The sequence below is a fragment of the Cricetulus griseus genome, chromosome 4 (assembly GCF_003668045.3).
Source record: "Cricetulus griseus strain 17A/GY chromosome 4, alternate assembly CriGri-PICRH-1.0, whole genome shotgun sequence".
NCBI classification, from domain to species: domain Eukaryota; kingdom Metazoa; phylum Chordata; class Mammalia; order Rodentia; family Cricetidae; genus Cricetulus; species Cricetulus griseus.
The window spans coordinates 104,105,614-104,120,596 of record NC_048597.1 but is presented as its reverse complement, the minus strand read 5'-3'; the positions used below and the strand labels follow the sequence as shown (position 1 = coordinate 104,120,596).

General features: G+C 41.8%; 1 protein-coding gene across 5 annotated transcripts in view; it reads left to right on the top strand.

Annotated features, from left to right (window-relative positions):
• Window positions 1-14,983, top strand: part of Sbno1 (strawberry notch homolog 1) — a 76,554-nt gene that overhangs the window by 46,730 nt on the left and 14,841 nt on the right. For all 5 annotated transcript variants that reach the window (XM_027413914.2, XM_027413915.2, XM_027413916.2 and 2 more), the window contains exons 10-23: window positions 209-370; window positions 1,943-2,078; window positions 2,150-2,255; window positions 2,352-2,505; window positions 3,162-3,344; window positions 4,188-4,285; window positions 6,745-6,896; window positions 8,171-8,368; window positions 8,909-9,076; window positions 9,164-9,339; window positions 9,697-9,828; window positions 13,424-13,559; window positions 14,283-14,395; window positions 14,500-14,571. In XM_027413914.2, the coding sequence (XP_027269715.1) occupies window positions 209-370; window positions 1,943-2,078; window positions 2,150-2,255; window positions 2,352-2,505; window positions 3,162-3,344; window positions 4,188-4,285; window positions 6,745-6,896; window positions 8,171-8,368; window positions 8,909-9,076; window positions 9,164-9,339; window positions 9,697-9,828; window positions 13,424-13,559; window positions 14,283-14,395; window positions 14,500-14,571 (1,986 nt within the window). The remainder of the gene's footprint in view (window positions 1-208; window positions 371-1,942; window positions 2,079-2,149; window positions 2,256-2,351; window positions 2,506-3,161; window positions 3,345-4,187; window positions 4,286-6,744; window positions 6,897-8,170; window positions 8,369-8,908; window positions 9,077-9,163; window positions 9,340-9,696; window positions 9,829-13,423; window positions 13,560-14,282; window positions 14,396-14,499; window positions 14,572-14,983) is intronic.

The window sequence follows — 14,983 nt, the reverse complement described above, 5'->3', positions numbered from 1 at the left end:
GCTCTGTAGTAGTCAATGCTGTAATTTCCACAGGGAAGTTGATTTGATTCATCTTTGTAGTGTTTTTTGGTATGTTCTCATTTATGTATTGTAAGTTTTATGTGTCTGGATTTTTTGGAGTCTGTCATGAACCTAAGTTGACTCTTCATAAGTTTAAGGTAGGTACTTTTGAGAAGAGGATGTACTAATTAAATTTTTTTTTTTTTAGTTTAAATATGGAAAAATTTCTTCCAAACACAATGGGAGTGTGAAAAAGGGTGTTATTTTTGCTACCTATTCTTCTCTTATTGGTGAAAGCCAGTCTGGTGGTAAATATAAGACCAGGTTAAAACAGCTTCTGCATTGGTGCGGTGACGACTTCGATGGAGTGGTATCCTTTAACAGAGATTTTTTTTGTTTGTTTTGTTTTGTTTTGTTTTTTTTAAAGATTTATTTATTATGTGTACAGAGTTCTGCCTTCATGTATGCCTGCAGGCCATTAGAGAGAACCAGATCTCGTTACAGATGGTTGTGAGCCACACCATGTGGTTGCTGGGAATTGAACTTACGACCTCTGAAAGAACAGTCAGTGATCTTAATCTCTGAGCAATCTCTCCAACCCCATTGTGTTGATTTTTTTTTTTTTTAAACTATGGGCTAACTTTTTTTTTGTTGTTAAGATTTTATTTATTTATTATGTGTACAACATTCTGCTTCCATGTATATCTGCACACCAGAAGAGGGCACCAGATCTCATAACGGATGGTTGTGAGCCACCATGTGGTTGCTGGGAATTGAACTCAGGACCTCTGGAAGAACAGTCAGTGCTTTTAACCTTTGAGCCATCTCGCCAGCCCCATTGTGTTGATTTTTAATGGCATAAAACTTATGTGCAGGCTGAGCAGTGGTAGCGTATCCCTGAGGCAGGCAGATCTCCTAGTTCAGGGACAGCCAGGGCTACACAAAGAAACCCTGTCTTGAAAAACAAACAAAAAAGCCTGCTATTAAAAAAATTCTGTGTAGATTTTTGAAAAAATATTCAGTAAGTGGATATTTTAGGGTGAGTCCTTAGAGCCTGGAAAGTCAGTTCTTTTGTATGTGTCAGATGTGAGGAGTGCTACATCCTGTTCCCCACTGCCTGTTCCATGGAGTGCTTGAGAGTCAGGAAGCATTGCTCACTTATTTCCTCTTAGCATAGCTTCTGCTGTCCTGATGAGGTACCCCAAGTTCTGAAATAGTATTTTATGTTAGTTGCCAGTTATTCTACAGTTTACTGAAATTCTCACTGTAGTGGATAGTTCTAGCCTCAGTGAATTACTTCCTGCATTATTTTTAGTTTTTCAAGACAGGATTTCTCTGTGGCTTTGGAGGCTGTCCTGGAACCAGCTCTTGTAGATCAGGCTTGTCTCAAACTCACACGGATCCACCTGCTTCTGCCTCCCAAGTTCTGGGATTAAAGGCGTATGGCACCACCACCTGACCCTTCCTGCATTCTTAAAAGAAAGAAGTTGCTTTGAGCCAGGGCCCACTGACTGGAGGCTGGAGAGCTCCAATGGCAAGATTGCATCATAGAGATCAAAGGAGGAGGAGGCTGGCAAGATCTGAAAACTGGCTCTGGCACTGTAAATAGTCACCACAGCCCAATGACCCTGTATATTTCTTTACTGGATGCAACTCACCTTTTGTAGTTAAAATTTCTGTTGTTTGACCCTAGCTGTGAGTTTCTAGAGTTGTTGACAAGCTACAGGACAAGGGGAAGGAATGGAGATGAGGCACAGAGGGAGTCTTGGGGAAAATACATGTAGGATCTAGGGTCATAGACGACACTCTTGGTTTTTCGAGACAGGGTTTCTCTGTAGCTTTGGAGCCTGTCCTGGAACTCTGATTTGTAGACCAGGCTGTAGATGACACTCTTGAATAGACAGTTTCTGCTTTTGATATTTTCCTTAGTGCCTCCTTACAGATAGTATTTGATGAATGTCACAAAGCAAAAAACCTATGTCCTGTTGGTTCCTCAAAGCCGACCAAGACAGGCTTGGCTGTTTTAGAGCTTCAGAACAAGTTGCCAAAAGCCAGAGTTGTTTATGCCAGTGCCACTGGTAAGTATACACTTGATCAGAAAGATACGTGCACATTACTCTTGCAGCTATAATATTTTGGGTTTTTTCAGGTGCTTCTGAACCACGTAACATGGCTTATATGAACCGTCTTGGAATATGGGGTGAGGGAACTCCATTCAGAGAATTCAGTGATTTTATTCAAGCAGTGGAACGAAGGTAATAAGGCTCGTGGCACTGTTTGCCAGAAGCATTGCTGTGTGGAAAGTGCTGTTTTGTTTATTGATAGTTACTGTGTATTTTAATTTTGTTCAGAGGTGTTGGTGCCATGGAAATAGTTGCTATGGATATGAAGCTTAGAGGAATGTACATTGCACGACAGCTGAGCTTTACTGGAGTGACCTTCAAAATTGAGGAAGTTCTTCTTTCTCAGAGCTATGTTAAAATGTATAACAAAGCAGTCAAGCTGGTGAGAAATGTTTTGTCAGTATTTTTAATGTACCTGATAATTTTTTTAAATTAGTTTTATCCGCTGAAACATTTTCAACATAGAATGTGTTTGGTCTGTAAAACAGCAGATAATGATCACAGTTGTTTATTTGACCTATAACCTTATTTTCCATGTTTTTATTTTTTTATGGTATTTCATAAAAGACAGCTATTTCCGTTAAATCAAATTCACAATTGCAGTGTAACCATGTCCTAAAATGATGTCTTTAGATGGTATACATTTTGAGATATTTATGTATGAGTATTCTAAAATTTGTCCAGAGATTCCCAAGTGACTGCAGATTATTTTGGTTGAAGGAGTTACTTTTCATTTTTATGGAGAGGGAGGGGGTCTTACACTGTGTCATTGTGGCTGTTCTGGAACTCCCTGTTATGTCTAGGCCTGGCTACCCTTGAACTCACAGTTTCTAGTCTACTGAGTGCTACGATTAAAGACATGCCTGAGTAAAGGGATTACTTTTTGTTTTTTCCAGACAGGGTTTCTCTGTAGCTTTGGAGCCTGTCCTGTAGACCAGGCTGGGATTAAAGGCATTCACGACCACCACCTGGCTAAATGGGTTACTTGTGTGAATGGTGTTTAAATGTGTATTTAAGATGTTGCCTATGTATTTCCAGTGGGTCATCGCTAGAGAGCGATTTCAGCAAGCTGCAGATTTGATTGATGCTGAGCAAAGAATGAAGAAATCTATGTGGGGTCAATTCTGGTCTGCTCATCAGAGGTTTTTTAAGTACCTGTGCATAGCATCCAAAGTGAAAAGGGTAGTACAACTGGCCCGGGAGGAAATAAAAAATGGGAAGGTAAGTTGGAAAACATCTAGTGCAGTCTGTGTTCAGCTATATAGTCCTTGTCTAATGAGGCCTTCTGTTTGGAGTAGTCTTGTTTGTTTTGTATTTGTTTTTTCCAGACTGGGTGCCACTATGTGGCCTGGTTGTCCTGGAACTCACTCTGTAAATCAAGCTGGCTTTTGGTTTTTTTGAGACAGGGTTTCTCTGTGGATTTGGAGACTGTCCTGGAACTAGCTCTTGTAGACCAGGCTGGTCTCAAAACTCACAGAGATCCGCCTGCCCCTGCCTCCCGAGTGCTGGGATTAAAGGCGTTCACCACCAATGCCCAGCTCGGATTTCCTTTTTTTTTTTTTTTTCTTCCTTTTTTGGTTTTTCAAGACAGGGTTTCTCTGTGGTTTTATAGGTCATCCTGGAACTAGCTCTTGTAGACCAGGCTGGTCTCGAACTCACATAGATCCACCTGCCTCTGCCTCCCGAGTGCTGGGATTAAAGGCGTGCGCCACCAACGCCTGGCTTTTGGATTTCTTCTTAATTTGGAATTTCCATTGTCATTTATCATTAGCAGTAGGGTTTCTCTTTGTAGCTTTGTAGACCAGGCTGGTCTCAAACTCACAGAGATCCACCTGCCTCTGCCTCCCAAGTGCTGGGATTAAAGGCATGTGTCACCACCCAGCTTAACTACCACCCAGCTTAATTTTTTTTTTTCATTAGATGTTTGACATATTCCTTGAGAAGGCACATGTGAGAGAAGCCACAGCATGTTATTTATTTTTGGTTGTGAGCCTAGCCTGTAATGGCTGAGCGATCTCTCCAGCCCAGCATGTTATTTATAATTGTGTATTTTGTGTTTTCCAGTGTGTGGTAATTGGTCTGCAGTCTACAGGAGAAGCTAGAACTTTGGAGGCCTTGGAAGAGGGTGGAGGAGAACTAAATGATTTTGTTTCGACTGCCAAGTAATTTTTTAAAATTTATTTTTGAATATTTAATTAGATGAAATATAATCATTTCCTTTTTTTTAAGCCTGTCATCTTTAAAAGTTGTCTGTATCTGAGTTTTTACAGTTCTGTGCTTTCCTTCTTTATAGTAAATTGGAATTGCAACTTCAGAAAGTTTCAACAATATTAAAAATTATTGAGGGAGGTGGTGAGATGGCTCAGAGTTTAAGAGCTCTCAACTGGCTGCTCTTGCAGTGGACCTACCTCCACGTGGTTACCTGCAATTCCAGTTCCAGGGCATCTGATGCCCTCTTCTGGCCTCTGAGGGCACTGGTCATTGCATGTTCATAGACATAACATAGGGGCAAAGAAACCATACATATAAATTTAAAAATTTATTTTTTTCAAATCTTAGAAAATATTAACTGATTGTAATAAAGCCAACACAATAGCTTTGAGGCTGTGCTTCTGCTCCCCTTTAGGGACACATCCAGTGCTTGAAAGACTCCTGTCATTGAAAACGAGTCATAAGAGCAAAATTTGAAGTACTTTTCTGTTTTGAATCATTGGGAAAGTGCCACTTGTCATATGTGAAGCTACTAAGCAATTGAAATGACTGAGTGGGTGCATTTATGTCGTTAATGTGAAACACACTAGATTTAAAAGACACGTAATAAAAATGTAAGAAAGCCAGGTGGTGGTGCACACCTTTAATCCCAGCACTCGGGAGACAGAGGCAATTGGGTCTCTGCAGCCTCCAAAGCCACAGAGAAACCCTGCCCCAATAGATAGATAGGTAGGTAGGTAGGTAGGTAGGTAGGTAGGTAGGTAGGTAATCTTACTGATTATACATTGAAGCATCATGTTGTGGTAAATACCTCTTTGTTCAGTTTGTTTTATGTAAGGGTCTTCCTATATTTCCCAAGCCAATTTTGAACTTATGGACTTAAGCCATCTCCTGCCTAAGCCTCCCTCAGTAGTTATGATCACAGGCAAGTACTGTTCCCTCCCCCTACCTTTTTTCCTCCTAGAGAGAGGGTTTCTCTGTCTACTCTGTAGACCAGGTTGGCCTCAAACTCAGAGATTCACCTACCTTTCCTGAGTGCTCAGGCTAAAGGCATGTGTAATCACACCCAGTTTATAAGCTCTCGAGCATCTATTGTACATTGAAATAAGTTTTCCATGCATGCTCCTGTGTACAGACTTGTAGGTAGCAGAGTATTGTGTCTTCTGTTGCTTTCTCTGTCTTTCCTGAGAGAGGGTTTCTGAAGTGAAGCCCTGCCATTTCAGCTCGACTGACTTGCTAGTGAGCTCTCAGGATCTACTTGTCTCCATCTTCAGTGCTTGGATTACAGGCTTATGCAGCCATGCTAAGCTTTTAATGTGTTTGCTAGGGATTTGAATTCAGGTTTTCATGCTTATTGCAGAGCAGGCCCTTACCCAATGAGCCATTTCCCCCGTCCCTGCCCTACTCTTTAATGTAAGTACTAGAAAGCATAAAAGAATGGTGGTGTCTTGCTTAATGCTACTGGACAGGCTTCTCTTAAAATTCACTTGAGCTGAGTTGCAAATATTTCTTTTTTGGTTTTTCAAAATAGGATTTCTCTGTGTAGTGCTGGCTATCTTGGAACCACTTTGTAGATCAGGCTGGCCTCAGACCCACAGAGATCCTCCAGGCTCTGCCTTTCAAATGCTGGGATAAAGGCATGTGCCACCACAGCCCAGCCAGAAATATTTTTTTCTTTGTTCTTTTTTTGTTGTTTGTTTTTGCACATTTTTATTTAGTTTTTTACATATCAATCCCAGTCCCTCTTCTCCCCCCCCCCCAAATCTCCGTCCTACCCCTCTCCCCATCCACTCCAAAGAAAGGGTAAGGCCTCCCCAGGTGGTCATTAAATTTTTCACATCACCATGTTGAGGCAGGACCAAGGACCTCCCCCGAGTCTAGGCTGAGCAAGGTGTCTCTCTATAGGGAATGGGCTCCAAAAAGCCAGTTCATACACTAGGGATAGGTTTTCCTCCCACTGCCAGTGGCCTCACAATCTGCCCAAACCACACCATTGTCACCTGCATTCAGGGGGCCTAGTTGGGTCCTCTGCAGGTTTTCCAGCTGTCAGTCTGGAGTCTGTGAGCTCCCACTAGCTCAGGTCAGCTGTTACTGTTGGTTTCCCCATCATGGCCTTGATCCCTTTGCTCATATTATCACACCTCCCTCCCTTCGACTGCACTCCGATAGCTTGGCCCAGTGATTAGTTGTGGATCTCTGCATGTTTCCATCAGTTGATTCTAGATGACAATTAAGGAAGTCCTCAGTCTAATTATGGGGGAAGGCCAGTTCAGGCACTCGCTTCCACTATTGCTTAGAACCTTATCTGGGGTCGTTCCTTTGTATTTCTTAAGATTGAAGAAAATGTATATCTAGTAAGATTTTACAGGTGTCACACGAAGTAATAAGGTTCACTGCTTTTTTCCTACAGAGGGGTATTGCAGTCACTCATTGAAAAACACTTCCCTGCTCCAGACAGGAAGAAACTTTATAGTTTGCTAGGAATCGATTTGACAGCTCCGAGTAACAACAGTTCACCAAGAGATAGCCCTTGTAAAGAAAACAAAATAAAGAAGCGGAAAGGTGAGTGCTTTTCTTTAAGTAGTTGATGGTGGCAGTGCTGATAATCTGAGTTTTGAAGTCACTGTTTGTGATTGAGCCTACCTACCCTCCTTTAGTGGGAAGGGGCTGGTGCTTTCCTTGGACTCAGGAATACACAAGTGGCCCCACTTACTTTAATTAGCTGGATACTCTGTCCAGTACTTAGGAAATTAGAGTTAAGATTGTCTTAAGTACACTTAGTCTTTGTGTTGTCAGAGCTGCTGTTTAACAAACATGGAGCTGGCTGGTCAGTGCACCATCACTTCAAACCCCCTTTTTTGGCACTACTGGGTAATGCTTGCCTTCTTCCTGCTTCAGTTTCTGGAGCAGCTGGGTTACAGGCATTATGTTCGCCTTGCTGGTTATGGCTAAAGAGGCTTTGGTTGGTGTAGGTACTAATTTTAATTGAATAGCACATGAAGTAATGGTGTCTTACAGTCAACAGTGTGGTAGAGTAACTGACCGTCTCCCCATGTCTCAAGTTAGGTTTCCTCAGGTCCATTAATAAAAGATTTTAGTTTTTGAGCTTTCCCAATCTTTTTTCTTAATATTAGGTAATAAACGAATCACCTATTTACCTTTAAAAATGAGATTTTTATAAGTCAGTATGTCTGTTCCTTGCCCTACCTTCAAGACAGAGTCTCATTAGATAGTCCTAGTGCACCTAGAACTCAATCTGTAGACTAGGCAGGCTTTGAACTCAACAGAGACCTGTCTGTGTCTACTTCCCAAGTGCTGGGATTAGATACTACCATACCTGACTTATACATTAATTTTTCTAGGTATTTTATGCCTAGTTACTAATGCCCTTTTCGATACTACTTAACAGTCATGACTGTGACTTAGGTCCTTTTTGCATTCAGTCTTGAATTTGTGTTTGGTTTTGACAATTTCATGCATGTAATGTGCTTTGATCCAGCCCCTCATTTTCTTTCCATCAGTCTAGAGTATTTATTTGTAAAGACATCAAGAATGAGTTATTAGAAATAAAAGAAGTGCCGGGTGGTGGTGGTGCACAGCTTTAATCCCAGCACTTGGGAGGCAGAGGCAGGTGGATCTCTGTGAGTTCAGAGGCCAGCCTGGTCTTCAAAGAGAGTTCCAGGACAGCCTCCAAACCTACAGAGAAACAACAACAAAAGTATACTCTTGCTGTCTGCAGTTCTCACTAGACTCAACTCGTAATCTAAAACCTAACAACCATAGGTCTTTAGAAACATTGAATTTCCAGCTGACTTTTGTTTGTGGCTTGAGGGTAGGTGAAGAAATAACTCGAGAAGCAAAAAAAGCACGAAAAGTTGGGGGCCTTACTGGTAGCAGCTCTGATGACAGTGGAAGTGAGTCTGATGTCTCTGACAATGAAGAAAGCGACTATGAGAGCTCTAAAAACATGAGCTCTGGTGATGATGACGATTTCAATCCCTTCAGAGATGAGTCCAGTGAAGACAATGAAGACGGTGAGTTCACAAAACTGTTGCATGAGAACAAAAGGGGACTTAGCTGCTAGGCTCTGTGTGTGTGTGGCTTTAAACCCAGCATTAGGGGTGTAGAGGCAGGAGGATCTGTTGCTGTGAGTTTCAGGTCAACCAGAGTTACATAGTGGGACCCTGTCTCAAAAACAGACAAAAGATACAATTTTCTCAGTGCTAGAGAGATGGCTCCATGATTAAGAGAATCTGAGTTGTGTTTCTAGCATCTGGTGAGCTCATAACTTCCTAAACATTGGATTTCTATAGACATGTGTACTGTGTACACAAACCTATATACAGATACACACACGTACCTATAGTTAAAAATCAGCTGGGCAGTTTTGGCACAAACCTTTTGCCCAGCTATTAGGAGGAAAATGCAGGTGGGCTCTCTGAGTTAGAGGCCAGCCTGGTCTACAGAGGAAGTTCCAGGACAGCCAGAGCTACACAGAATTCCCTGTCTCAAAGAGGGTGGGGAACTGTATTTTTCTAACAAATTATTTGATACATATTTGCCTTATGTTTTAGATCCTTGGCTAATTAGAAAAGAGCACAAGAAAAGCAAAGATAAAAAAAAGAAGAAAAGTATAGATCCAGATTCCATTCAAAGTGCCTTGTTAGCATCAGGTCTGGGTTCAAAGCGTCCTAGTTTCTCCTCTGCACCAGTCATCTCACCTGCTCCCAACAGTGCACCAGGTACTGTGCAGAAAGTCCTATTTTGGAAATGTGCTATAATGGAAATTGGCTATTGAAGTTTCACTGATTAACAATGTTCTTTATCAGCTAACAGTAACACCAACAGTAACAATAGCCTTATAACGAGCCAGGATGCTGTGGAAAGGGCACAGCAGATGAAGAAAGACCTGCTTGATAAACTAGACAAATTGGCTGAAGACCTCCCTCCTAACACCTTGGATGAACTTATTGATGACCTTGGTGGTCCTGAAAATGTGGCTGAGGTAAATAGGTGTGGTTTGTACTGTGATCTTTCTTGTTATTATTTTCTTCTCTTTTTAAATGTTGTGATGTGAGTGTCCTGTTCTCTGAACACAACTTAGAACCTTGTTCTGGTTTAGTTCTCAGAACCTTGTTCTGCTTTAGTTCTCAGGCTTTGACTACAGAAGTCTGTCCTCAGTGTCTGAGGTTTGTCCTGAGCCTGGTTCCTGTACTATTGTGCAGCTTTTGTGAAGGTTGCCATGTACCAGTTTTTCATGTTGCAACATTCTTTTGTCCCAGTACCAGCTTGTATCATCCCATGTTTCAATCTCCCAGCCAATTTCCTTAAAGCTCTGTGTTGATGCTTACCTCTCTCTCAGATGACTGGACGCAAGGGACGTGTGGTGAGCAATGATGATGGAAGCATATCTTACGAGTCAAGGACTGAGATTGATGTGCCTGTGGAAATTCTAAACATCACGGAGAAGCAAAGGTTTATGGATGGAAAGAAGGTATGTTTTCCTGGGGTGCTTTTCAGTAGAAGGCATCTGCCTATATGTTCAGCTTTAGAAGGGTTTGCCCTTCATCCCTCAACACCCTCAGACTGTTAATATACTTGTTGAATAGTTTATCTTTATTAGTGACTGTAAAGTGAATGTAGTGTAGATTCTGTATGGTGCACAAGAGCAATGTTCTTGGCATTTAGAACTCTTGAATACTAAAACCAGGTCAGACGGTGCTTTTGAAGGTAGAGGCAGGAGGATCGGGAGCTCAGGCTTCTTGGCTAAAGTGTACCAGCCAGGTTTACATGATGCCTTGCCTGAAAAATTAGAGAGTTTGAGGGGTGCAGGGATATGAAAATAGTGACTCATTATAGTGATTTCTTTGATCTCTCTTTTCCCTCCCTCCTTAGTTACTTTTGCATAGCTGCCAATGGATATCCAACAGTTACTTAGGACTGAAAGTTAATCTTGGCGCATGATTTCATACTTTTAGCCTATTGTGTGATGTGACTGAATGGAAATAAAAGGGGAGACAGAGCCCAAAGGATTTGTCTCATGTAACTCCTTGTTTCAACTAGACCCCACTTCCTGCCCTCCATTACCTTTAATTACCACTATGTTATGAATCTAGCAAGAGAATAATCTGTTGATGGAAGTAAAGTCCTCCAGATTTAATTGTCTGTGTTTCAGTAATCATACGAATGCTTATCAGTTGACAATGAAAATTAGCTGTTAGTCAGCATAATGTATGGCACTTAGTGTCATTTAATTTTGAATCTAGAACAGTGTTCACAAATACTGCTGGTAGGTGTTGATGACAGAGGCAAGTGGATATCTTGAGTTTAAGGCCAGCTTGATCTAGAGAGTGAGTTCCAGGTCAGCCAGAGCTACACAGTGTAACCCTGTCTTGAAACCCTCTACCCCACAAAAAAAATATATATATTTTTTTTGTATAGGTGTGGCTATATGTGTCTACATGTGCTCAGAGAGGCCATAAAAGGGTGTTGGATCCCCTGGAACTGGAGTTAATAGATTGTTGTGAGCCATTGTGTAGGTGCTAGGAATTAAGCTGGAGTCTCCTGCAAGAGCATGCGCCCCTAACCACCAAGTCACCTCTCCAGCCCCAGGAAAGAAATTGCTTTAGGTTGTGGGTGGGCTTCAGGAAAGGGTATTTCTGTGAAACAGTTTGCCTGCCTTGGAACTCACTCTATAGACCAGGATATCCTGAAACTCACAGAGATCCACCTGCTTCTGCCAAGAGCTGGGATTAAACGTGTGTAGCCACCACCAATTGGCAAGAAATTGCTTCCTTTTTTTTTGTTTGTTTGTTTGTTTTTTGTTTTTGTTTTTCGAGGCAGGGTTTCTCTGTGGCTTTGGAGCCTGTCCTGGAACTAGCTCTTGTAGATGAGGCTGGTCTCAAAATCACAGAGACCCGCCTTCCTCTGCCTCCCAAATGCTGGCATTAAAGGCGTGCGCCACCACCACCTGCCGTTAAATCATAATTTTCAAAGTTACTACATTTATTTATTGTATGGATGTATGTTTGTGAGTAGGCATGCTATGGCTTTTGGGTGGCGATCAGAGGATAACTGATGGGAGTTTGTTCTCTCCCTCTGCCATGTTGGATCCTGGGGATTAAATTCTGGTTATAAGACTCTGAGACGTTGCTTTTACCTACTTATGGCTCACACAAGACACTTCTTTCATGTATTTCTTAGTTATGGTTTTTTTGCTGTGAAGACCACAGCAACTCTTATAAAGGAAAACAATGCCAGGCGGTGGTTGGTGGCACACACCTTCAATCCCAGCACTCAGGAGGCAGAGGCAGGTTCATGTCTTTTGGTTTGAGGCCGGCCTGGTCTACAGAGCCGGTTGTAGGACAGGCTCCAGAGCTACACAGAGAAACCCTGTCTTGAAAAACCAAATAAATGAATGAATGAATACATGAATAAAAACATTTAATTGAGGTGGCAGCTTATAGTTCAGAGGTTTAGTCCATTACCATGGTGGGGAGCATGGCTGTGTGCGGGTAGACATGGAGAGGTGCCTGGCCAGCAACTCCCAAATAAATACACTGAGATTTACATTAATTATAAATAAATGCTCAGCCAGTAGCTCAGGCTGGTTACCAGCTAACTCTGACATTTAAATTAACCCATGTTTCTTATCTATGCTTTGCAACATAGTATGGTACATTTTCTCAGTTTGGCATGTCTATCTTGCTTCTCTCTTTGTCTCTGCCCTTCTCCTTCCAAGCATTCTCAGTTTGGCTCTCCCGCTTAACCAGCTTGTGCTGTTCAACTATTGGCTAGTCAGCTTGTTTATTAAACCAACATCAGGGACAAATCCTCACACTGTACAAAGAGAGTGTAATGTGGTAGTTTGGATGTAATTTCCCCCCATGAGCTCATAGAGAATGGTGCTGTTAGGTGTGGCTTGGTTGAAGTGGATATGGCCTTGTTAGAGGAATTGTATCACTATAGAAGGAGGCTTTGAGGTTTCTTACGCTCAGGAACCTGTCTACTATCTCATTGGACTTCCTGTTGCCTGTAAGATGTAGGACTTTCAGCTGCTTGTCCAGCACCATGTCGCCCTGCACACTGCCATGCTTCCCAACATGATGATGATAATGGACTGAACCTCTGAAACTATAAGTGAACAACCCTAATTAAAGTTTCCTTATAAAAGTTGCTGTGGTAATGGGGTCTCTTCACGGCAATATAAACCCTAACTAGGACAATGGACACGTTTATGCGTTGGCTAAAAGTGTGGTAGCATGTGCCTATAATTTTAGAACTTTTGAGGCTGAGGCAGGTGGATCCTGAGCTTTACACTAGTTTGGCCTACATAGGAGACTTTGTCTCAAAGAATTTTTTTAAAGGAGAAAAATAAATTAATGCTGTCTTACAACTTTCTCTGCCATTCCTCTTTTCCCTCTCTCTCTGTCTACTCCCTTCCCTGAGATAGGACTTTGTGGTTCTACCTAGGCTGCGATCCTTATGCCTTAGCCTCTGGAGTAGATGAGACCACTACTATCGGTTTTTGTTTTTGTTTTTGTTTTTTGTGTCTGGGTCTTGCTATACAACCCAGGATGTCTTTGGACTCATTTTTCCCTCCTGCCTCAACCTTCTGCATACTGGAATTGCAAGTGTGCACCACCATGCCTGCACCCTAGAACTTAAACTGAGGGTCTTGTGCCTGTTGGTTAAGTGCTCCTGTGAGCTCCATCCCTAGCACCCCCCACCCCAAGTTACAGTTGGTGATTATGATAAGGCCTACCTATATGCATCAAGCACTTGAAAACTTCAGGACATACTGCCTGAACTTAAAATAACATTTTTTGGACATTATATCTACCACCTATAACTTACTGGCTGCAGCTTGCCTGTGTGTTCATGCTTAGTATTAAAGGAGACTAGGGCAGCTAATCTCAACTCTGGGCAAGTACATGCCATGCTGACATCAGGACATCTTACTTCTTTGAAAAGAGAATAGATTACATATTGGGGGCCATCTCTGTTCAATAAAGGAAGTTCTCTAGGCATTGACACTCCCTGTCTTTGCTAAGAGGTAATTTTTTGTTTCCTTTTCCAATTTGATATAGAATATTGCTATTATCTCAGAAGCTGCTAGCTCAGGTATTTCATTACAAGCGGATCGGAGAGCTCAGAATCAAAGGCGAAGAGTTCATATGACTTTGGAGTTACCCTGGAGTGCTGATCGGGCCATTCAGCAATTTGGTAAGTGTCTGCACTGGATCCCTCTGGGAGGAAAAGTGTTTCTGGAGACATGCTTACATGTCTGTATGAAACACCATAATAAGCATATGGAATTCTCAGATTCTACATTGGTAGTGTGTTCTCTATATACTGTGATGTGTAGTGGATTATGAATTCCATTTTGCCTGTATTGACATGTGTGATAGGATTGCACAGGGTCCCTGGTCTCCAAGAACAGGCTTCCTTGAAAGTATTTTTATTGTAGATTTGTACAGTATGTGGGTCTTTTAGAGCAGCCAGCTATATCCATGTTGGTTTCAGGTCTTAGCAGCTGCATGTTCCTTTTCCTGTGATCTGGTGACCCACATATAAAACCCAGATTGGCTGTGCAGCAGCACTGGTTAACCAAATGGTGGCACTGCTTTGATGTTTACTCAGGTTCTGATGCTTGAGTAGTGATGACAGTTATGTTTAGTTACATTGCTGTTCAGGGGAGCTATGAGTATTATCTTTAATCTTTTTTTCAAGGGTATTTTGGTTAGATCATGCCAGCTTAGCTAGGCTTGATACACAGGCTTGTAATCTTAGCACTTGGTTGGTGGAAGCAGAAGCACCAGGTGTTTAAGGTCTGATTCTGTAGTGTGTGGGACCTTTTCTTTATACCTGTTCAATGTTAAATGGTAGGACTCAGATCTCAGAATCTGAGCCTTCCCTACCTATTGAACTGTACACATGTTGTTACAGGAAGAACACACAGGTCAAACCAAGTAACTGCTCCAGAGTATGTCTTTTTGATATCGGAACTAGCTGGAGAGCAGAGATTTGCATCTATTGTTGCTAAGAGACTCGAGAGTTTGGTAAGTTTTTGAGTTGTGTTAGGTGAATGTCACAGATGATCTGTGTTAGCTAACTTCTGGGAGGGATTGATGATGACTTGACCGGGAATTTTGTGTTTTGCCAGGGGGCACTTACACATGGTGACAGAAGAGCAACAGAATCTAGAGATCTGAGCAGGTTCAACTTTGACAATAAGGTACATTTCAGCATCTCTATAACATTGAGGATGTTTGTGGTTTGTGCAGTTGCAGAAAAGGAAATTGATTGATATTGAAAAAATAAACGCTCTAATTGCACACATCATTGGATCTAAAACACATCTTTTGTCCCTTTTCGGAAACACTACTAGAGTATTTATTTGTAAAGACATCAAGAATGAGTTATTAGAAATAAAAGAAGTTGCCTTTAATCCCAGCACTTGAGAGGCAGAGGCAGGCAGATCTCTGTGAGTTCAACACCAGCCTGGTCTACAAGAACAAGTTCCAGGATAGCCTTCAAAGACAGAGAAACTCTGTCTCGAAAAACCAAAAAAGAAAGAAATAAAATAAGTCATTAATGTATTGAATATCTGCTGTCTGTAATGGCACAGAATAGGCAATCCTAAAAGT